This window comes from Molossus molossus, unplaced genomic scaffold, assembly GCF_014108415.1.
Source record: "Molossus molossus isolate mMolMol1 unplaced genomic scaffold, mMolMol1.p scaffold_m16_p_7, whole genome shotgun sequence".
Classification (NCBI taxonomy): domain Eukaryota; kingdom Metazoa; phylum Chordata; class Mammalia; order Chiroptera; family Molossidae; genus Molossus; species Molossus molossus.
The window spans coordinates 34,679,145-34,703,987 of record NW_023425401.1 but is presented as its reverse complement, the minus strand read 5'-3'; the positions used below and the strand labels follow the sequence as shown (position 1 = coordinate 34,703,987).

The 24,843-nt window shown below is 39.7% G+C and overlaps 1 protein-coding gene across 7 annotated transcripts in view; it reads left to right on the top strand.

The window, feature by feature from the left end:
- Positions 1 to 24,843, top strand: part of ANKIB1 (ankyrin repeat and IBR domain containing 1) — a 166,501-nt gene that overhangs the window by 80,626 nt on the left and 61,032 nt on the right. For 5 of the 7 annotated variants that reach the window (XM_036246534.1, XM_036246533.1, XM_036246535.1 and 2 more), the window contains exons 4-5: positions 11,448 to 11,630; positions 23,464 to 23,581. In XM_036246534.1, coding sequence (XP_036102427.1) covers positions 11,448 to 11,630; positions 23,464 to 23,581 — 301 coding nt within the window. Of the gene's footprint in view, positions 1 to 6,739; positions 6,860 to 11,202; positions 11,332 to 11,447; positions 11,631 to 23,463; positions 23,582 to 24,843 lie in introns of all 7 variants that reach the window. The other 2 variants (XM_036246537.1, XM_036246538.1) reach the window with 2 other exon arrangements.

Sequence of the window (24,843 nt, the reverse complement as noted above, 5' to 3'; positions counted from 1 at the left end):
AAGAAGTGGCCTGTGAAGGAAACAGAAAAACAGTGTCAAAGATGCCAAGAGAATTTCAGAGGTGGCAGGGTGGGTGGAGGGGGTCAGTCATGTGACATGCTGCAGAAAGGTAAAGAAAGGGATTAGAAGACTTGGAAAAGTTGTTGACTTTGAGAGGTATTAATGACTGTCAGGAATATTGTTTCAGTGAAATGGTCAGGGTAGAAGTCAGATTTCTGGGAGTAATTAAGTCATTTGCTGAGGAAGTGGAGAGACAGTGGGTGTCAGTCACTAATTTGAGAAATGTGGCTAAGCAAGAAAGGAAAGCACCTAGAAGGATAACAGGATTAAGATAAAGGGCCCCTGCATCAGGAGCCAGTAGAAAGTCAGAGTGAAGATGGAAGGAGTAATGGAGTGCTTAAGATCATACAGGAAACATGACGAAATGGTAATTTTACAACTTGAACATCTTTGGATCTATACTGTTGGATATATATACTTTGGATATATACAATATACTATTCTCAAGATTATATAAGCCTGATTTTACAGATGGACCTGTGTAAACTGAGACTTGCAGAGGTTAAATGGCTTGTCCAGAGTCTCCAGCCATTTAGATTATGAATCAACAGGATGGGGAGGGATTTGTCTTAAATACTAGGGGCTGCCCTACCCCTCTTCCTCTGGGATTATGAATGGAAAGGAAGGCAGATTAAATGAACAGATAATTTGAGATAGTGATCATTGAATGTTTCTTTTTCTTTTCTTTTTTTTAAATCCTTACCCGAGGATATTTTTCCATTTAACCTCAGATAGAGTGGGAGGGAGAGAGAGAAACATCGATGTGAGAGAGACACATCAACTGGTTTCCACCTGCACAACCCCAATCAGAGCCGGGGACTAACCACAACCAAGGTACGTGCCCTTAGCAGGAACCGAACCTGGGACACTCTGGTCCGCGGGCCAACGCTCTAACAGCTGAGCCAAACCAGCCAGGGCAAAACACCTGTCTTTATGCAGCAAGAATTTCACAGATATCTCTACCTAATACATCTTTCACTCACTGGTATTCCTTGCTTATATACACTATTTGTTCAATTACATGTTGATTTCTTCTTTGCCCTTGGCTACTTTCATCCAGTTGAGTCCTGTCAGCTCATCCTGTTTACTGCTGCATCTGCAAAATACTGTGGTATATTTTAACATTTAGTAATGATAGCATTTTGAACTGCCCAGATCTTGAGACCCTTGGCCTATCTAACAATTCTTATGCTCAGGGTCACTATTGCCAGAACTAACCATTCCTTCCCATAAGTTGTTGTAATCATGGGCTGCTTTTACTGTTTTCCAAGCTAGCCCCTTTTGTGTTCATTTATTAGCCACCCCCTAGACATAGGAGTCTCTGTAAAGCCCCACTCCTGGCCAATTTTTAGATCATCTTCAGTATACACAAGAGTGTACTAATTTAAAGTCAATCTAGGACCCTGGCCAGTTTGGCTCAGCAGTTGGAGCATCGGCCTGTGGACCAAAGGGTCACGGATTCAATTCTGGTCAAGGGCATGTGCCTCGGTTGCAGTTTGATCCCTGGCCCTGGTCAGGGTCATGTGGGAGGTAACCAATCGATGTGTCTCTCTCACATTGATGTTTCCCCTCCTCCCGTTCCCACTCTGTCTGAAAATCAATGGAAAAATATCCTTGGGTGAGGATTAAAAAAAAAAAAGTCAATCTAGTAAGGAGGGCCAGCTGCATTATTGTTTTGCTTAGAGCTGCTCTTTTCCTTGTGCCATCTGCAAGGCTATTCCCTTTTACCACCTCCAAGTCACCTTTCTGGTGGCCCTTGCAGTATATCACTGTCTTTCTTTAGGTTTTGTAATGGCCAAAATAATCTTAGGATCAGGGGTCCACATTTTATCACCTTATTTCCAGCCATCAGCAGTCCCCATTTATTCCAGATAGCTCCATGGGAAGGGACTATAGAATATGTGTATTTACAATCAGTATATGTAGACAGGGTTTTGTCTTTTCTTAATTCCAGGGCTTGGGTCAATGCAATTAGTTAAACTTTTTGAGCAGAAGCCCCTGGGGGAAGAGCTCCTGTTTAAATGGTGTTGAACAAGGATAACACTGCATACCCTGCCCTCCTAACTCCACTGGTTACAAAGCTATTCCCATCAGTGAACTATATTTCTTTCTTTTTTAATTTAATTTTTGTTAATCCTTACCCAAGGATACTTTTTTTTCCATTGAATGTTTTAGAGTGGGAAAGAGGGAGGGAGGGAGAGAGAGATAAAGAGAGAGACATTAACATGAGACACATCAATTGGTTGCCTCCCACATGACCCCAACGAGGGCCAGGGATCAAACCTGCCACTCTGATCTGCGGGTTGATGCTCTAACCACTGAGCAACCAACCAGAGCCAATGAACTCTATTTCTTTTGAGTTGGCTAATGGTCATCCCTACTAGAATACAATTTTTTATAGTGATGCCAGGATTATCCAACAACATGGCCTGGTATTGAATCATTCTCCCTCCTGTTAGACACTTATTTCCCTTGGTTTCAATGATGTGACTACTGGGTGTGAGGTCCATATAGTTATAGGCTACCGCATTGTTAACTTTTCTGCTTCTAATATTAACATGCATATGACAGGCAGGGTAGCCACCCTTGTGCCACTGTGTCAACATTATCAGGGCTGGCAATTAGAATGTCATCTACATATTGTATGTAGAATGGCCACATTTTCAAGTTGGAGGTCCCTCAAATCTTTTGCAAGGACCTCCCCAAAGAGGGTTGGAGAGATTTGGAAACCTAGTCCAGCAATGCTGAGACTTTTGATGAGTGTCGGGGTCTTTCTATATAAATGCAGAAATCTTCCTGGAGTCATGATCAAAGGGAATGCAAAAGAAAGTATCCTTTAAATTTAGAACTGTGGCTTATTTGTTAGATTTGGGAGATTGGCCAACCAGGTTATAGGGGTTAAGAACTGTGGGGTGTATGTCCTGCTTCATTCATGGCCCTTAAGTCTTGTATAAATCTATATTCTCCCATCCCTGGTATCTCTACAAAAAGTTGGGAATGTCACAAGGTGACTGACAAGAGCGTTTAGGATGGGGGCAATTCCCGTTTTTGCCTCAGGTTTCAAGAAGTGTTGTTAAACCTTGGGCCAGTGGTCTGCGTGCTTGAGTACTGCTTCAGCATTCTTTACCCTTTTGACTTCTCCTTGTGCCGAACAGCTGGATTTTCCTGGTCGAGAATCTCTGTAGCTATAGGTCCCTGGTCTTTTGGCACCTGGTGGAGTAGAGCCACGAAATCTATTCCCTTCTCCTTGGGAATCAATACTTCCAACTTCTTGGTTTAAGTGAATGGCAGCCCCCAATTACTTAGTAGATACCTTTCTAAGAGGGGAACTGAACATTCATGTACATAGAAGAAAGAGTGTCACAGTTGTTTTGATTCTATTTCACATGACAGGGCTCATAGAATTTCTTTGTGTCTGACTTTCTCCCACGACTTTAATATAACATTCCCTCCTGGAGAGGAGGCTCTTCCAGGTAGTAAGAACAGAGTAAATGGCACCAGCATCTAATAGAAATTCAATTGTCTTCCCTTTTACATTCAAAACAATGCTAGGCTCCTATTGGGAGACTGAAATGTTATCTTTTGGAGCCAAAATTGGGTCCCCTCGGCTCCATCAGCCCTCTTCTATCTGGGTTAACTACAAAGAATTAGGAGCTTTCCTTCTCTGAGGACAATTGGGCATTCTTTCTTCTAGTGTCCCTCTTATTTGCAATATGCACATTGTTTAGGCTCCAGCTTTGCTGGGCACTTTTGTTGGTCCCACGATGGGGACCAGGGTTCCTCAACCAAGGTAGTCTTCCTCCTCTCATTCCCAGATTACCCAAAGCCTGGAAAGTGACAGCTAGAAAAGTAGCTTGCTTTTTCATCTTTCTTCCTTGTTTGCTTCTGTTACATCCCTGTTGTCAAAAATCCTAAAAGCCACCTCTCCCAATTAGGAAGTGGGTGTGATAGGTCCCACGGTATCTTTTGTAACTTCCTACAGATATTTGGAGCACTCTGGGATAGTTTCACTCCCTGGGTCCTCAGGGTGTATTGTCTTAAGCATTCTTCCATCTTTCTAAGAAGGCTGAAGGGTTCTCATGGAGCTCTTGGTGATTGTTTCCAACTTTGCCCCAGTTTGCCGGCTGGTGACCCGTGGCTTTCATACCCTTCAGCAGTAGTCTTCTATAATACTGAAGGCAAGCCCTGTCTATTTGGTCATTGGGGTCCCAATGAGGATTAGTATTAGGAACTCATTTGCTGGCCACCAGATATGATTATTAGGTTGAATAGTATGTTATCAGCCTCTTCCTTGGCTTTTAACAGTACAGTGATTTTTTCCTGGCAGTGAGGAGGATGTTAGGGATTGAATATCTTCCCAAGTGAGATTGAGTCATAAATATACCACTAGTCAAGCTAATAAACCTCCCCGGATCAGCCCGAAGTCCCTTAGTATTTCCCTTCCAGTTATACAGATCTGATGTTTAGAAAGGAATATGTACAGTGACCATTCTCCCTTCCCCATCTGGAACCTGTCTGAGGGGGCACAATTTGGCTTCTGAGTGAAAACTAGTACCTTAACGGGTAGTGGACTCAGGGTGGGAGTATTAATTCCCTGTTCTGGGGAAGTCTTCAGAGGCATTCCTGGCAGTTTCAGGGGACCAAAAGAATCAGGAGGATGATAGCTGGGATGGGGAGCAGAAAGCAGAAGGGAGCCTAGAAGAAATAGGTCTCCCAAGGAGGGAGTCAGAGTCCCCCAGTTTGGAAACACCTGGGGAAAAGAAATCAAGGAGATCTTCTGAAGGATCCTCAAGAATGTATCCTTTCCTTGGGTCCTCTTGAAGATGTTTCTCATTTTTTTAAAGAAATATTTCTAACCTCTCAGACAACCTGGCACTGATTGGCCCACCAATAACAGTGTAACTGACTCCTAGCTTGTGAGGAAGGCCAGTAAGAGACTCCCAGGGTGAGTACCAGAAAAATACCAGCTCATTTACATATATGACAAGGCAAACAACAGTGTCCACAGAAAACAAAATTGAACTCCTGCAGGACAGAGTTCTTGTCAGCTCATCATGTTTACTGCTGCATCTGCAAAACACTGTGCTAGATTTTAACATTTAGCAAGAAATAACATTTAGAACTGCCCAGACCTTGAGACCCTTGTCCTGTCTAACACCAGTGGTAGCAGTGAGGTATAGGTCTTTGTGGTCTCCTCATTCCCACTCCAGTCAAAGTCATTTGGGACTCTCTGTGGAGACAGATTACCAATCAAGGCACGAAATCTCACACAAGTTCTAATAGTTGTCAGCAGGGATTCTCAGTACTGACTTCTTATGTCCCCTCTTCACACACCTGTTGTTGTTTTTTGACCCACAAAGAATGCAGTTTGTACCCTGTTATATCCTTTTAAAAATGTTCCCATTACCAACATTCTGGAATGGCACACCTCTTAAATTTTGTTCTTTGCTTTTGTTAAAGACTGGGGCTTTATTATGTGCCGGGCTCCTGGCTAGGTCCTTTAATACATTATTCCCACTTATACCACTTATAATCGCCACACATTTAGAAATAGGAAAACAGAGACCACTATTACTCAGTTAATAGGTGGCAAGTCAACCTGAGGCCTGTCTGGGGCTGAAGTGCGTAAGCCCACCACTGTACTGTGCTGCCTCTGGAGTGCTACCATTTTCTTACTTGAAAAATGACACAATAAGGAAAACAGCTGACTTGTAGAATTGTAGTCATGTTCATATGAAATACTGCATGTGAAAGCATCTTATCAATCACCCAGATTATCAACAGCAATAACTATTATTAAGAAAGAGGGTAGAGGGATAGATATTGAGAGCTGTGATTCTCCCAGAAAATGCATCCAGGATTGAAAGCAGAAGTGAAAAGCTGGCAGGCCAGGGCCCCACCAAGGCAGCTTACGGATACATTTTGTTTGGATTGCACTGTGCTTAATATTTTTCCATCAACATTTAAAATCAGGATATTTCGTGTATAAAATTGAATTTCGAGCATTTCTTTTAAATATGTAAGATCTGCCATCACTGAGTCCATCTTCTGCAGGGCTCTGCTCCCTAGAGTTGAGCAGCAGCTTCCTCTTCTAAGAGGGACATGTGATGTTGAGCTTACCCACATCCATTGCAGCTGACGTCACTCTGGTAGCTGAGTGTGTGATCTGGTTCTGAGAGAATGATGTGTGTGCACGCACCCTTAGTAAGAGTGGAGGGACGGGAAAGGAAAAAAAAAAAAAGACTGGGGCTTTAGGTTCAAGGTAGTTTATCTTGTTTGCTAATATTTAGAATCTCTTCTTTGCTAATATCAATTGTGAAAGTAAATCAAATTATGGCTTTGAAAGCTATCCCAGTATACATTTTAGAAATCATTTTCTACAACCTTGGTTAAAGGACCAGAGAATAAAGTTAGCCCTATTAGTTTTGTAACAGTTAAAAGCAAAGAGTTTATTTTGTGTTTAGGTATTGAATAACCTGTGAAGCAGAAAGGCTAAAAACAGTAATACACTGAAATAGGTATGATAAATCTGTGGACTTACAAGTCCCCAGTATTGAGTAGAACAGGTAACACGAATATCAAATTCTACAGTCCCATGGGTTCTACCCTAGTATCATTGCTTCTCAAACTTTTATGTGTATAAGAATCTCCTATAGATGAGAATCAAATTTTGTTTCAGAGACCTGGAGTGAGAGGGGGATTCAGGTGATGATGTTAATATGCTACATTCCTAACAAACTCCCAGGTGATGATACTGCTGGTTCTCAGATCACAGTTTGACTAAAGCAGCCTCTCAGTGGTAAGTAGCACCTGATGTGACCTTGCCCTCAGGCTCAAGGTGTTTTGCAACAGCCGACTGCATAGAGCCATGCTTAGCAAATTTTCTGTAAAGGTCCAGATGTAGAGAGGAAATATTTTAAACCTTGTGGCCACAAGTCTGTTTCATATTCTTCTTGATTGGTTTGCATGTTTTTATAACTTTAAAAAACACACACTTTAAACCATCTTAGCTCTGAGGCTTACTCTTGTTCTTGAGCAAGAAGCTTGTCAAGTTAGCTCATGGCTTCCGGGTCTGGCATTGACTATAAGTCCTTTATTTTGTCAGGTCTCTTAGGATGTCTTTAGAGGAACCATAGTTTTCCAGTTTCAAAAGCAATAAAGGAATTTAACAGGAAGTTCTGTGTGTTTGTTGGAGGGAGGGGAGATAATATTATTTGGAAGAAAATAAAAAGCTACCTTTATGATTAACTTTCATACAAAATTAAAACCTCTAAGAAGTATTCACATGTAGATCATAAGTAAGGGCCTGGGAAGAACTTTATGGTGGACACAGAATGCATTTGATTTCTTTAATTTATGTGATCAAGCAATTAAAAAAATTTTTTTTTTCTTTATTGATTTTAGAAAGAAGAAGGGAGAGGGAGAGGGAGAGGGAGAGATAGAAACATAGATGAGAGAGAACATCGATTGGCTGCCTCCTGCATGCCCCTACTGGGTATTTGGCCCACAACCTGGGCATGTGCCCTGACCAGGAATCAAACCGGGACCTCTCAGTCCATGGGACAACACTCTAAGCACTGAGCCAAATCAGCCAGTGCTACCGTTCATGTATTGATGACACTTAGGTTGCTTCCATATATTGGCTATTGTAAATACTGTTACAATGAACATGTGGATGTATATGTCTTTTCAATTTAGTGTTTTGGGTTTTAAAGTCTATTTAGTCTGATACAAGTATTGCTATCCCAGCTTTTCTTGTTTGTTTTTGTTTGTATTTTATGAAATATTTTCTTCCATTCTTTTACTTTCACACTGTGTGTATCTTTCAATCTGAAGTAAGTCAGTCTCTTGTAGACAGTCTATGTGAAGGTCTTGTTCTGTTTTCCATTCAGCTACCGTATGTCTTTTGATTAGAGCATTTAATTTATTTGCATTTAAAGTAATTTTTTTTTTTTATCCTCACCCGAGGATATTTTTCCATTTTTTGTACAGATAGAGTGGGAGGGAGAGAGAGGAAGGGAGCGAGAGAAACATCGATGTGAAGGGACACATCGAGTGGCTGCCACCCGCACGACCAACCAGGGCCGGGGACAAACTGCAACCGAAGTACGTGCCCTTAGCAGGAACCGAACCCGGGTCTCTTCAGACCGCAGGCCGACGCTCTAACCGCTGAGCCAAACTGGCCAGGGCACATTTAAAGTAGTTTTTGACAGAAATGTATTTATTGCCATTTTTCATTTTTTAATTTATATTTTTCTTCTTTTTAAAGAAAGTCCTTTAATATTTCTTGTAATACTGATTTGGTGATGAACTCTGTTAGCTTGTTTCTTGTCTGGGAAGCTCTTTATCTGTCCTTCAATTCTAAATGATAGCTTTGCTGGGTAATCTTGGTTGTAGGTCCTTGCTTTTCAGTACTTTGAATATTTCTTGCCAGTCCCTTCTAGCTTGAAAAGTTTCTTTTGAGAAATCAGCTGACAGTTTTATGGAAGTTCCCTTATAGGTAACTAACTGCTTTTCTCTTGTTGCTTTTAAAATACTTTCTTTGTCTTTAACCTTTGGCATTTTAATTATCATGTGTCTTGGTGTGGACTTCTTTGAGTTTATTTTGTTTAGAACTCTCTGTTCTTCCTGGATGTGTATGTCTATCTCCTTCACCAGGTTAGGGAAGATTTCTGTCATTTTTTCACATAGGTTTTTCAATTCCTTGCTCACTGTCTTCTCCTGGCACCCCCATAATGCAAATGTTGGTACACTTGAAGTTGTCCCAGAAGCTCATTGTTTTGTATTATTTTTTTCTTTTTGCTATTCCAATTGGGTGTTTTCTGCTTCCTTATCTTTCAAACTGCTGAGTTGATTCTCTGCTTCACATAGTCTACTGTTGATTCCCTGTAATCTTCATTTTACTTGTTATATTCTTCATTTCTGACAGGGTCTTGTTATGTTTTCTCTCTCTGTTGAAGTTCTCACTAAGTTCCTCTACTCTTCCCCTAAGTTCGTTGAGCATCCTTATAACCTGTGTTTTGAACTCTGCATCCAGTAGATGCTTGTCTCCATTTTATTTAGTTCTCAAAGAAGTTTATTTAGTTCTTTTTCTGGAGTTTTGTTCTGTTCTTTTATTTGGGACGTATTTTTTTGTCTCCTCATTTTGGCTGCCTCCCTGTTTGTTTCTATGTATTAGGTGGAGCTGCTACACCCCCCCAGTCTTGGTAGAGTGGCCTTATGTAGTAGGTGTTCTGTAGGGTCCAGTGACACAGCTTCACTCTACGTGAGCTGTGTTCACCCTCCTCTTGTAGTTGAGCCTTGATTGCTGTTGGCACGTCAGTGGGAGGGATTTTCCCCAGGGCAGATCAGCTACGAGCTACAAGGACTGGCCTTGGCCACTGTGGATGATGTGCAAGGGATGACCCCATGGACTAGAACTCACTTCAGCTGGGCTCGGATACCCACCGAGTCTAATCTTTGAGTGTGTTGCTTCTGGAGGTGGATGGATTGCTTCAGCGTATAAAGCTGTCCATCAGGTGTGTTGGTTCTTGGGACTCTAGGTCATCTGCTGCCTGTGTTCTGCCTGCGGCCACCCAGCATGAGCTACAAAGCAATCTGCAGATGGCTGCCATTAGTGCTGGGCCTAGAGCCAATTAGCAAGAGGTACGGGGCACGCTAAGGCCAAATACTGCTTGTTTGAGAGGCTTTAGCAAAGTCAATAGCATGAGCCAAGACAGGGCCTTGTATGGAAAAGCCACTGCAAAGGGCTTGAGTGGCCCCGCAAGTTGTGTGGGGCAGGGTCTCAGGTAGTCACCAAGGTGGGAGATAGCCATGTTAATGGAGACTCAGATATGGTGCCCATCTACCAGCTCCGATGGGACAGGGCTCAGAAGAGGAATGATGGCCTCTGCCAGCACATCTTTCTGGGAGAAAGCTGCCCCTCCAGCCCTCACCCTCATGCCAGACACTTCATTTCTGAACTTATATGTCCCTACTGCCTTTCAATCTGCTTCCCCAACACTGGACTCAGAGGGAGTAAGTCCATGCATGGGCCCTTTAAGAGGATTGCCTGGGAGTCCAGAAGCACTTCATCTCTCTCAGCTTCAATCCCTGCTGCCTTTTGCAGCCAGAAGTTATGGGGACTTTTCTCCCAGCACTGGCACCCTGGGCGAGGGGGCCTGATTAGGTCTGGGACCCCTCAGTCCTCCGGGGGGACCTCCATAGCTGAGATATTCCTCCTGATTTTTATTTGCCACATGTGGGTTTGGGACCATCCTATTTTATTCTGCTTCTCCACCCTCCTACCAGTTTGGGTGTGGCTTCTTCTTTACATCCTTAGTTGTAGGATTTCTATTCAGCTAGATTTCATGCCATTCTCAGTGATAGTTATTTAGTTGTAATTTTAATGTGGTTGTGGGAGGATGCGAGTACTACATTTACCTACTCGGCCATCTTTTCCAGAAGCCCCTATCACTAATTTTGAGGAATATTGAGAACGGTTTTTCTTCAGTGATATGCTCATCCTAACTTCATTTAAGTGTTTGGGTAATAAATGATACAAATGAAAATTTTTGTCCACTATGTCAGGACATCCAGGTGTTATTGGTTAAAGTAACAGTATCAGCCATATCCTTCTTATTTAAGAATGACTTCTAGAAATTTATAAAAGTAAAAGCATTGAATAACTATAAATTGTTTTATTGTTAAGTACAGCTTTATTTTTGGATTAAACAGAATGCTTAAAAATTTCTTTTTAGTTTTGGCTGGGTAGCTCAGTTGGTTAGAGTATTGTCCTGATATGCCAGGGTTATGGGTTTGATCCCTGATCAGGGCACATACAAGAATCAACCAATGAATGCATAAATAAGTGGAACAACAAATTGATGCTTCTCCCCCACACCCCCAAAAAATCAATTTTTTAAAAAGGAGTTTCTTTTTAAAGTTTAAGAAACTGATGTTGCTGTTTTGTTGTTGTTAATCCTTACCCAATCATATTTTTTCCATTGATTTTTAGAGACAGGGAAAGGGGGGTGAAAGAAGCATTGATGTGAAAGAGACACATTGATTGGTTGCTTCCTGCACGTGCCCTGACCCGGGCCGGGCAAGAACCTGCAACCCAGGTACGTGCCCTTAACCAAAAATCGAACCTGTGACCCTTAGGTGCATGGACCAGTGCTCTAACCACTGAGCACACAAACCAGGGCTGCTGTTATTTTTAACCAAAGGAAGTCATCTTAAAATCAGAAGCAACTACTATCTAAATAACTTTTTGTTATTTAGTAATTTCAGGTACATACTATTGCATTTTTGTTGTGTTTATTATATTTTTGATATTTTTAAATTTATAACATGAAAATAACTTATTTAAATCTATGATTGCAAATTTTTGAAAAACTCTTTTTTAGCTTTTAGTAAAACATGGAGGAGACTTGTTTGCTGAGAATGAAAACAAAGATACTCCTTGTGATTGTGCTGAAAAGCAACACCACAAAGATTTGGCCCTTAATCTGGAATCCCAGATGGTATTCTCACGAGATCCCGAAGCTGAAGAAATAGAAGCTGAATATGCTGCATTAGACAAACGAGAGGTAAGGTGTTTTTATTTATTTATTTATCCTCACCCAAGGACATTTTTGCATTTATCATCAGATAGAGCGGGAGGGAGAGGGGGAGGAAGAGAGAGACACATCGAGTGGTTGCCACCCACACAACCCCAACCGGGGCCAGGGACAAACTGCAACCAAGGCACATGTCCTTAGTGGGAACCAAACCTGGGACTCTCTATTCCGCGGGCTGATGCTCTAACTGCGGAGCTAAACCGGCCAGGGCGTAAGGTGTTTTTAATAAAAAAAATTATATGGGTTTTTATATTAATTTTTTTTCTTGTTTAAGCCCAGTTTGTGTGTTCTTCTTTGCAATATACTAAATGTCCTGTCATCTACATGGCCATAAATATAAAAATACATCTAGAAACCCTGGAGGTGGAGTCTCTGCTGTAATATATGTGGGTATGTTTACTTACCTGTCAATAGAGATGCTGATGTGTGATATGAATCCTAATCACGCCTTCTAATCCAAGACTCCAGTCCTACTGTTCCTCAGTCTCTCTCTGTCTTCTGGATTGCTTTTGTCAACAAACATGCTTTGGTAACTCCTATCTTTTTTTTTTTTTATCCTCACCTGAGGACATTTTTCCATTTTTTGTTCAGATATAGTGGGAGAGAGAGAGAGAGGAAGAGAAAGAGAGAGAGAAATAGACCTGAAAGGAACACATTGAGTGGCTTCCTCCCGCACGACACAACCAGGGCCGGGGACAAACTGCAACCAAGGTATGTGCCCTTAGCGGAAACGGAACCCAGGTCTCTCTGGACCGCAGGCCGACGCTCCAACCGCTGAGCCAAACCAACCAGGGCAACTCCTATCTTTTTTTAAAATATTTTTTCTTTATTGATTTTAGAGTGAGAGGAAAGGAAAGGGAAAGAGAGAGAGAGGACATTGATTGACCTCTTCCTGCATGCCCCCCACTGGGGATTGGGCCCACAACCTGGACATGTGCCCTGACCATGAATCGAACTGGTGACCTCGCGACACATGGGTCAATGCTCAGCCAGTGAGCCACACCAGCTGGGCAGTAACTCCTATCTTAAAAAGCAAAAACGGCTAAATAGCTTTTTCATTGACTACTCTTCTCCAGCCCTGTTCCTGTCTTCTTCGGTTGTAACCCCATATCTCCGAGCTTCATATGAGAAAAACTAATTTGAGAGTTGCCTCTACATACTGAATTTCTCACCTTCCATTCAGTCCTCAGCCCATTGTGATGTGACTTTCATCCTTTCTGTGATGTAATTGAACTTGTCATGGACATCAAGAGTCATTTAAGTCTTTCTTGTCTGAGTAAACATTACTCCCATTTACTGAGTTGTTCAAGCATAAATGTGGCATGCATTCTTGATTCCTCACTTCTTCCTACATCCTAACAATCTTGGAATCTTGTCAGTTTTATGTCTAAAAATATAACCTAAATCAATTTACCCCTCCCAATCTCCACTCCTACCTCCCTAGGCCCTCGCCACCCTCACTTCTCATCTGAGCTAATGTAATAGTTTTTTCTTACTGGTCTCCTTCTTTTTATTCTGGTTTCTTTGGAATCCATCTTGTACACAGAAGCCAAAATGACAATTTTAAACTAAAATGAGGTCATATCACTTAAATTGCATAGTAACTGTTTTTTTTAAAATCCTCACTGGAGGATATTTTTACATTTATCTTCAGACAGAGTGGGAGGGAGAGGGAGAGAAACATCGATGTGAGAGGGACACATCTATTGGTTGCCACCCGCATGACCTCAACCAGGGCCAAGGATGAACTGCAATCAAATTATGTGCCCTTGGCCAGAATCAAACCCAGGACTCTTTGGTCCGTAGGCCGACACTTTAACTGCTGAGCCAAACTGGCCAGGGTGTATAGTAGCTTTTCATGGTACTTAAAATAAAATCCAAACTATTTGCTCAGATGTAATACCTTATATTATCTGGCTACTACCTCCCTCTTTGACATTATCTCATGCTTTTTTTCCCAGCACACTTTGCTGTAATTATCATACCTAGACCACACCAAGACTTTTGAATTTGCTGTTTTCTATGTCTGCAATCTCCCAGTTTTTCTCTTGGCTGGTTCAATATCACGTCTTCAGATGGGCAATCTTTAATCATTCTTTCTAAAATAGGTCCCTCTCCTTCCATTATTCTTTACCATAATATCCTGTTCATCCTCCTTAGCACTTATCATGTGCTATAATTATTTTGTTTATGTTTATTTACTTGTTTATTGCCTTTCTCTCCTATTAGATTGTTAATTCCACAAAGACCAGGGCCATGACTGCCTTATTCAGCAGAGTACTTTCAGTGTCTAACACACTGATGCACAGTGGGCACCAGTAGATTTTTTTTTTTTCTAACATGTTTTTATTGATTCTTTTAGAGAGAGAGAAACATCGATGTGAGAAACATCAATCAGCTGCTTCCTGCATGCCCCCTACTGGGGATCTAGCCTGCAACCCCGGGCATGTGCCCTGACTCAGAAACAAACTGGGACCTCTCAGTCCATGGGACTGTGCTCAGTCTATTGAGCCACACTGGCCGGGGTGTAGATATTTCTTAAAGAAATTATGCCCTGGACAGTTTGGCTCAGCGGTTAGAGTGTCGGCCTGCAGACCGGAGAGTCCCAGGTTCTGTTCCCACTAAAGGCCTTACCTCGGTTGCAATTTGTCCCCGGCCCCAGGTGAGGTCATGTGGATGGCAACCACTCGATGTGTCTCACGTCGATATTTCTCTCTCTCTCTCTCTTCCTTTCTCTCTTCCTCCCGCTCTATCTGAAGATACATGCAGAAATGTCTCGGTTGAGGATTAAAAAAAAATACAGAACAGTTTGATACTAATTATATAGGAAAAAACTACTTTATATTGGAAGAAGATAGATATGTACCAAAATGATAATTGTGGTTATGGGTAATTTTCTTTACCATTATCATTATTATTTAGCATTATTATTATTTTGCATTTCCTGACATTTATAATGAATATTTATTGCTAAAAAATGTAAAAAATTTCTTCTTTCCTAACTTGACTCATCAGTGGTAAGTTTCTTTTGTGTGCTACCAGACTTAAGCAAACATATACTCATATAGAAATTTTTTTTTTTTATCCTCACCCGAGGACATTTTTGCATTTATCTTCAGAAAGAGCAGGAGGGAGAAAGGGAGGAAGAGAGAGAGAGAAACATCAATGTGAGAGAGACACATTGATCGTCTGCCACCCGCACGACCCCAATCGGGCCTGGGGACAAACTGCAACCAAAGTGCGTGCCCTTAGTGGAACTGAACCTGGAACTCTCTGGTCCGAGGGCCAGCACTGTAACCGCTGAGCCAAACTGGCCAGGGCACATATAGAAGTTTTAATGCAAAAGTAAGATCATGTACTACATTTCATTCTGCTAAAATATTTTTTCAGCTCAATAGTAGTATATTGTGAACATCTTTCCCAAGTCAGAATATATGATTGACATACTTCTTACTTATTGATGAACATTTAAATAATTTAGATATTTTGCCATTAATAACAAGACTGAAGTGAATATTTGTCTTCTTATTACATATATATCTTTATCCAGTTGTATCAGTATTATGGTTAAAACAGAGATTCTGAAACCAAACTGATTAGGTTCATATCTTGGCCCTATAACTTACTATGTCACCTTGAACAAGTTACTTAATTTCCCTGCTTCAGTTTAATCTTCCTTAAAATAGAAATAATATGACCTCTACTTCATAGGGTAGTGATCCTTAATTGAGTTAATATATAATATACTAAATGCTTAGAACAGTGCCTGACTCATTATATGTGTTATCTACACGTCTACTATTGTTATCATGAGCATCATCATTTATATATACATTTCTAAAGTATATTCCTTATACATTTGTAGCAGTTGGTTTGATGAGTCATGAGATATATATATATTTATTTTTTTTTATTTTTTATCCTCACCCAAGGACATTTTTTTTTTCCATTTTTTGCACAGATAGAGTGGGAGGGAGAGAGAGGAAGAGAGAGAGAGAGAGAAACATCGATGTGAAAGGGACACATCGAGTGGCTGCCACCCGCACGACCAACCAGGGCCGGGGACAAACTGCAACCAAGGTATGTGCCCTTAGCGGGAACCGAACCCGGGTCTCTCCGGACCGCAGGCCGATGCTCTAACCGCTGAGCCAAACCGGCCAGTCATGAGATATATAAATTTTAAAGTTATTACTTTTCTTCCAGTAGTATTTTCGAGACTTCTTTTCCTTACACTCTTGCTAGCATTGGATATTACCAGTGTTCTTATTTTCTGCCAGTTTGGACAAATAAATGGTATCTGTTTGAATTTTATTATCATTATTATTATTATTGTTCTGTGAATTGATTATTTGCTTTTTTCTGTAGGTCACTTGAGTTTTCTTAATGCTTACTAAGAGAACTTTGTGTATTTTTCCATATTCTAAGTTTTTCACTTTTAGGGCATACAGAGATATAATGAATATTTATTGCTAAAAAATGTAAACATTTGTGACATGCTAATATTCCCCTACATTTTTTTCTAGTTTTGTACTTTTGTTTTTAATCCATATTGGATTTATTTCTGTCTACTATAATGTAAAAATCACTGCTTTCATAAATAAATACTTATATAGAAATATTTATAGCAACACTATTCAAAATAGCCAAAAGTTAAAAACAGCCCTAATGTCTATCATCAGATGAATGGATAAATAAAATGTGAGATATATACACAATGGAATATTACTCAGCCATAAAAGGAACTGAAGTACTAATACATGCTTCAAATATGGATCAATCTCAAAAACATTATGCTAAGTAAAAAAAGGCAAGACACAAAAGGGCACATATTGAATAACTCTATTTATATGAAATGTCCAGAGTAAATAAATCCACAGAGACAGAAAAGTACATTAGTGGTTGCCAGGGGCTGGGAAGAAGAAGAAATAAGAAGTGATTACTTTGTGGGTATGGGATTTTCTTTTGGGGTGATGAGACTGTTTTGGAACTAGATATAGGTGGTGGTTTTACAACATTGTGAATATACTAGAGACCACTGAATTGTACACTTTAAAATGGTTAATTTTAGGTTATGTGAATTTCATAACAAATTTTAAAAACAATGCCTTTTTTTTAACTTGAATGTAAACAATGCTTTTATAACATTCATTTTTGGCCTTGGCCGGTTTTCTCAGTGGTTAGAGCATTGGCCTGCAGACCAATGAGTCGCGGGTTCGATTCCGATCAAGGGCATGTTCCTCGGTTGCTGTTCGTTCCCGGCCCTGGTTGGGGTCATGTGGAAGGCAACCAGTCGATGTGTCCCTCTCACATCAATGTTTCTCTTTCTCTCTCCTTCCCACTCTATCTGAAGATAAATAGAAAAGTATCCTTGATTGAGGATTAAAAAATAAATTTAAAAAAAATAAAATTCATTTTTGTACCTTCTACTTTGACCCTGATCAAATTCTGGATTATTCTGTCTATGTTAGAGTTTTACATGGCCTGCTATGTAATTGTATTAAGCTACATAATTAGGTACATTTTAAAATTTATGTTCCCAAAGTGAAGTGTTTATTTTAGCTAAGATTTTTTTTCAGTCAAAGATCTAGACAGTGTATAATATTATATCTCTGTAATTTGTTCTTGACACATTTTAGTTTAGTCTTTTCCTCCACGTGATTAGTTTATAAATGGTAAAATCTACTTCATTCAATCATTTTACAAAACTCTTGAGTGACTGCTCTGCCAGACACTGTTTTAGAAACTTAGGGATTCAGTGAGGAACAAAGATAAGCTCCTGCTTTCTAGGTGCTTATATTTCATCATGGAGAGAGACACGCATTCAAATAAGTTTAAAAATAAATAACACAATTTCTGAGAATGGCAATTGCTATGAAGAAATAAAAACAAGGTGAAAGCCCTGGCTGGTTTGGCTCAGCGGTTAGAGCGTCGGCCCACGGACCAGAGAGTCCCAGGTTCGGTTCCCGCTAGGGACACGTATCTCGGTTGCAGTTTGTCCCCAGCCCCTGTTGGGGTCGTGCGGGTGGCAACCACTCGATGTGTCTCTCTCCTGTCGATGTTTCTCTCTCTCTCCCGCTCTATCTGAAGATAAATGCAAAAATGTCCTCGGGTGAGGATAAAAACAAACAAAAACAAGGTGGTATATTAGAGTGATGGCTGAGAGCAATGTGTTCAATTTATTGAAACCCCAAAGAAAACAGAGAACTAGTGAGTATTGGATCCAGTAGTGGATAGGCTCTGCAGGAGTGGATTGTGTGATTACATCTGAGTAAAAGAAGGGAAATAAGTAAAGAGCATTGTATTGCTATGAAAGGTATCTAAAGACTCTGCCCGCCCTGGCCGGTTTGGTTCAGCGGTTAGAGCGTCGGCCTGCGGTCCTGAGAGACCCGGGTTCGGTTCCTGCTAAGGGCACGTACCTCGGTTGCAGTTTGTCCCCGGCCCTGGTCAGTTGTGCGGGTGGCAGCCACTCGATGTGTCCCTTTCACATCAATGTTTCTCTCTCTCTCTCTTTGTTCCTCTCTCTCCCTCCCACTCTACCTGAACAAAACATGGAAAAATGTCCTCGGGTGAGGATTAAAATAAATAAATAAATAAATAAAGACTCTGCCCTCCTCCCACCCCTCCAATCTGTAACTCAGGAAGGCTCTTTTTCTGGTAGGAAACCCATATGCTGGACTGGGCCTTAGCAAGCTACCCCAGTTGGTATAAGGTTTAACCTACTCTGTGTGAGCAGCTGCCTTCCTCTCAGGTCAGAGTAGCCTAGGTCTTGATCCCCTGGTGAGAACAGCTGAGTAAGAAGCAGGAAAACAGAAAGAAGGGGAAGGGGTCTAAGAATCCTAAAGACTTTCTCTAGCTATTGTTTTCCCCTCTCTCCCAGGCTAAGCTCATGGATCAATAGAGATTAGTATTAAAAGAAATTGGGGCCCTGGCCGGTTTGGCTCAGCGGTTAGAGCGCCCGCCTGCGGTCCGGAGAGACCCGGGTTCGGTTCCCGCTAAGGGCATGTACCTTGGTTGCAGTTTGTCCCCGGCCCTGTTTGGTCGTGCGGGTGGCGGCCACTCGATGTGTCCCTTTCACATCGATGTTTCTCTCTCTCTCTCTTCCCCTCTCTCCCTCCCACTGTCTGTACAAAAATGGAAAAATGTCCTCGGGTGAGGATAAAAAAAAAAAAAAAAAAAAAAGAAATTGGGAATATCCTCTTCTTTCCCTGAATGTCTTTTTAAATTTTAACAATTACTGGTATATTTGGGTAAATTAGTACTCCTTTTTTCATTTTTTAAACAATGAACATGTTTTACGTATATAATTGTGGGGGGCAGCTATTTTCATTGTGAGAAAAAATACTTCTTTCATAACTCCTTTGTCATAGTCTTTTCTGACACATTTTTTGAAGATACTGTCACTTTATACATGGTATCAAAGTAGTATGGTTTGTATGTTGGGCTGTTTAGCATTTCTTCAGTGGATTTTGGTAACAGTAGTATGTACTGATGCAAAAGAGGCACTTCGTACTCACCGTCTCATTTTAAATTAGTATCCTTTTTCTCTCTTTGTATCAGGACTCACTGCTTTGAAGGTTATTTTGGTTTGTGTTTAATCTGAAAATAGAAGCAGTTTATCTTTGTAACAGGAAAGAGAAAGGCACCTTCATTTTAATCCTTCCTGCAGAAGAAAGGGCTGGTGCCCACTTGGGACTGAGCAATGTATTGAAATGCTTCAGATGACCTAATTATAGTTCTATTGCAGAGATTCAGAGTGAATATCTTATGTGTTCACGAAGGCAGTATGTCTTTCTCCTTCCAGGGCTGTTTTTCTTACAGTGTAACCTATTTATGTTTAACACTGCATTTTAAAGAAACTTAATCTATGCAGATTGCTTTATATTATCCCTTTGTTAATACTTCTAAAATCAAATCTTAATTTTGCTCAACATAAATAAAGTAGAATGATGGCTATTGTGAAAAAAGAACATTTAAAAATAATACCAGGAAATATACAATTTCCACCACTAGAAATAGTAGGAAATAGTCACCCTCATTGCTGATTCAAGAGAGGTACCTGGAATCCCAAGTCTGAATTTGGAACTCATTTTCTAGAAGTAATGTTATACATAGTGTATACTTTCTATACTAGAGTGAGTACTACAGATTTAACTATCAAAGGACCTGGTAGGTTTTTGTGGAGGAAAGTGTGGTTCATAAAGTAGCTTAAAAGCAAACTGTACAAGATGATTTAGGGGGCTTTTCAAATGATAGTTTGGATTTAATTGCAGTTTTTTTTATTGTAATTAATGGTACCCCTATATACAGAAGAGTTTAGGTTACATTTTCTTTTTTTCTTTGTTAAGTTCATATGATACCTGTATATATAGAGGCTCATGGCAGTATAGCTGAACGCATACATAGGTGCAGTAGGCTGTTAACGCAGTGTCACGTGAAATGTTATTTTATGTTAGTTTTCACTATCCTTTTAAAAGGAATAGCACTTCAGACTGAGTGTGTCCTCTGCCACTGTTGAAAGTTCTTTAACATCCCCAGTGATTTAGCTTTTATATCTTGATTAAATTTTTCCTGCCAAACATGTTCTGTATAAAAAGCAGAATGAAAAAAGTAAATGTTATTATTTTACCACTTATAAATAATTCTTGTAACATTGTGCAGGGTTGTCTTCCATTTTTCATCACTGGAATGGTATTTTATATCTTGTACTTTTTTTTCCCCTTAACACTACTACTGCTGCTACTGCTACACCTTCTTCTTCTTCTTTTTAAAATTGATTTGAGAGAGAGAGGAAGGGGGAGAAAGAAAGAGAAGCATCAATTTGTTGTTCCACTTACTTATGCATTCATTTGTTGCTTCTTATGTTCCCTGACCAGGGATCGAACTCAAAGCCTCAGCGTATCAGCACAATGCTTTAACCAACTGAGCTACCCAGCCAGAGCTTCTTTCCTTAACACTTCTTAGTATTTACAAACTCATCATTGAAATAATTTTGAATAACTGTGGACAATTCTAATTTGTAGATGTCCTATAACTCCTTTAATGTACCTTTGGTTTTTTGCATTTTGTCATTTTTCTGACAAACATTGCAAATGACCATAATTTTCCCCATATATATGATTATACCTTGGGATAGATTCCTACAAATAAAATTATTGAGTCAGAAATGAATGGTCTAAAGACTCATGATATAGGCTTGCCTGTTAAATGATACACCAATTTTTATTTTTATCCACAGTGTATCAGAGGGCCATCTCACTGCAACCGTTCCAATATTGAGTACTGTCTCTTTTTTTAGCCTTGGCCACTTTGCTACATTTAAAAAGTAATACAATTTTTATGTTTAAATCTTGGCAGATATTAATTCAGTCAAGTTTATTACTCTCTTTTGTCATTAATACATTCATTACTTATATATGATATATATAATCATATATGCCAGAAGACATCTAAGGAGCAAGAAACTTATGTCAACTGAGAAATTATCCCTGGTGAATAGAGCCCCAATAATTCCTACAGGGTTAACTAAGAATTAATGAAGTGGTTTCCATGATACCAAAAAAAAAAAGCAAGAAATACAGATGGTGTCTAATTCCAAAATATCTGTAAGTCAACTCCAATGGATAAGGTTTGCTAACCACCCAGAGCTCTCAGGAGACTGTGATAGATGATACCCTAGGACATCCTCAATGATTGTTATTCTGATAAGTACTTGGGAATTTCTACTGCTTTTTAAGCTGTAGTCTTTAGTTCTATACATATTGCATGCAGTAAGCTTAAATCTGCCTAAAGGATTGAAGTAAATATGTGTATCAATATTAATGAAAACACAATGCTGAATAAAATAAAGAAAAACAGATTGCCGGCCTGGCCAGTTTGGCTCAGCGGTTAGAGTATCCGCCTGCGGTCAGGAGAGACCCGGGTTCGGTTTCCGCTAAGGGCATGTACCTCGGTTGCAGTTTGTCCCCGGCCCTGGTTGGTCATACGGGTGGCAGCCACTCGATGTGTCCCCTTCGATGTTTCTCTCTCTCTCTCTCTCTCTTCTCTTCCTCTCTCTCCCTCCCACTCTATCTATACAAAGAATGGAAAAATGTCCTCGGGTGAAGATAAAAAAAAAGAAAAAAAAAAACAGATTGCCAAGTGATGTATAAAATGTTATGCCATAATATTATTATAGCTATAAATCAAATTGATGGTAGTGATTCTCAGAGGCAAGGATGAAGAACATTAGGGAAATGTAATAGGAAAACATGTCACAAATTATGTGGTTTTGCTTTTGTTTCATTTTGTTTTTATTTTTATTTTTTATTTTTTTATCCTCACCCGAGGACATTTTTTCATTTTTTTGTTCAGATAGAATGGGAGGGAAAGAATGGAAGAGAGAGAGAAACATCGATGTGAAAGGGACACATCGAGTGGCTGCCACCGGCACGACCCAACCAGGGCCGGGGACAAACTGCAACCGAGGTACATGCCCTTAGCGGGAACAGAACCCGGGTCTCTCAGGACCTCAGGTCGACGCTCTAACCGCTGAGCCAAACCGGCCAGGGCTCATTTTGTTTTTAAAAGGACTTGAAACAAGTAAGGCAAAGTTATCAATAATTATATAAGTAGTAAGACACGTGATTTTCTTTGTTTTCTGTTAAAAGAAAAAAGCGCTAAAGGATAACAAGAAACCCGATGTTGTATCACCTATATGAAAACTAAGAAACATTAATGAACACTTGAATAAACATATTGAAATAATATGTTTATGAGTAAGAAGTTTGAATAGTATGGCATAGTTACTTCTCTCCAAATTGATTAATAGGTATATAATCCCACTAGCAGTCTAAATTGGATCTTAAAAAGTGTAAATGTGTGGTGGTTCAGTGATTAAAACTGCCTAAATGAACACATACTCACATAAAATCGACTTGCAACAAGACTGGGTAATAATACTTGAGAACTTTAATCATTATTGCTCATTGGTGGGATTATAGGGTAGTTGTTTTTCTAATTTTTATTTGTATTAATCCAAATTTTTAAAACTGAAGTAAAATGGTCTTGTCATTATAGTATGATACTTTTATTTTTAAAATGATAAGGTACATGAGCCCTGGCATTTATTTTTCATTTTAAAAAAACCTGTGAAAGAGTAGTTTGAAGTCCATGATAGTGGAGCATTCAGAGCCTTTTGAACTTTAGTAACCAAACTGAAACTGAAAGATTAAAAAAAATAATAATCTTGGCCCTAGCTGGTTTTGCTCAGCAGCTAGAGCGTCGGCCTGTAGACCAGAGAGTCTTGGGTTTGGTTCCCGCTAAGGGCACGTACCTGAGTTGCAGTTTGTCCCCAGCCCTGGTTGGGGTCGTGTGGGTGGCAGCCAGTCGATGTGTCTCTCTCATATCAGTGTTTCTCTCTCTCTTCCCCCCTTTCTCCCTCCCGCTCTATCCTCGGGTGAGGATAAGAAAACAACAACAATAATAATAATAATAATAAAATAATCTTGCCCTGGCCAGTTTGGCTTAGCGGTTAGAGCATCAGCCCACAGACCAATGAGTCACGGGTTCGATTCCGGTCAAGGGCCCGTACCTTGATTGCAGTTTATCCCCCCGCCCTGGTTGGGGTCATATGGGAGGCAACCACATTGATGTTTCTCTCGCTTTCCCTCTCTTGCTGTCTCTCCTTCCCACTCTATCAGAACAAAAACATGGAAAAATATCCTCCAGTGAGGATTTAAAAAAAAATCTTAGATTTGTTTATAAGTGTTTAGAACTTCCTAAGAGTATAATAGCCGATTTAACTTTTTTGTTCTTCTTTTCAAAGCCATATGAAGGTTTAAGGCCTCAGGATCTTCGTAGATTGAAGGATATGCTTATTGTGGAAACTGCAGACATGCTTCAGGCTCCACTGTTTACTGCGGAAGCTTTGCTTCGAGCTCACGGTAATAAAACAGATGTCACGCTTCTGAGCACATGGGTGCCTTTTGAAAATTTTCAGTTAAAAGAGCTATTTTATTACTTTAATATGGAACAAAATAGTTTGTTAAACAAGCCTGAGTTGTTTTTTGGCATTAGTTGCTGTATAGTACTCAGTATCTTCATAATGTTTTGTATTTTGAACTATAAACTGGCTGTAAATCACAGAGGAGAAACAGGAAATTTGTTTAAAAATCAATCTACTAAATCAACTTATAGATTGTCTAATTTTAGAAATGTGTCTGATTTGAACAGAATTGAGAAAACCTTAGTCATAGTCCTGGTTTTAACATTTTGTACTGAAGTCAATTAAATACTTCACAATTGTGTTATTAGTATTATCAGTTTATTTTATGTAAAAGCTGTTTCTTACCATGAAATGCACAAAGCAAAATTGTAGAGTCAACACAAGAATATACTATCCCTATAAAGGTATGTTTGCTTGCTTGTTTGTTTGTTTTGAGGACATTATTCACTTTACTTAGGAAAAATACTCAGCTTGTTGTAAGTTCTCTGATACATAGATAGCCATGCTGAAATGGACCCTCTCGTTGCACACTTGATAGGTGATATTTTGGTTGGTTTCAAAGACAAATTTTTCCTGATTTAAAAATTATTTTTAAAAAGAGAAAGGTAAATGGCTATTTTATTCCAGCTATTTTTGAGGCTTACCTGTCTATGTAACTATAAATCTTTTTCTAATCTATACTAAAATAGAATGTTAACTTCCAAAAATTTTTATATAATCTTTTGATCAGAAGAAAATTTAAAACTTCGTTTTTCACAATCCCTTGATCACCACTGTGAGTAATTTGGTATATAGCCCTCTAGAATTGCTACTGTTATTATTGATATTTCTTGGGGTTCTGTACTTGACACTCTTTTCTACTTTATATACCAGCAACTCTCAAATTTTAGAGTAAATAAGAATTGCCTGGGAAATTAACCAGAGATTCCTAGGATTAATTCCAGAGAGTCTAAATCATTAGGTGAGGGTGACGCATGAAGATGTGTTGTAAACAAGCCTGCCAAGTAGACTGCTCTTTGAGAAACATTGCCATGCACATTTATCTAATGAAACCGAAAGTTTCAAACACCACCTGAACAATAAAGAGTACATTTACAACCTGACTTTAATAAGGTGTTCAAGGCTCTATTTCTAAATGTCTATTTAACATTTGCTCCTCCGTCTAAGGATGTTTACACCTGAACTCCTCATTTCTCCCAT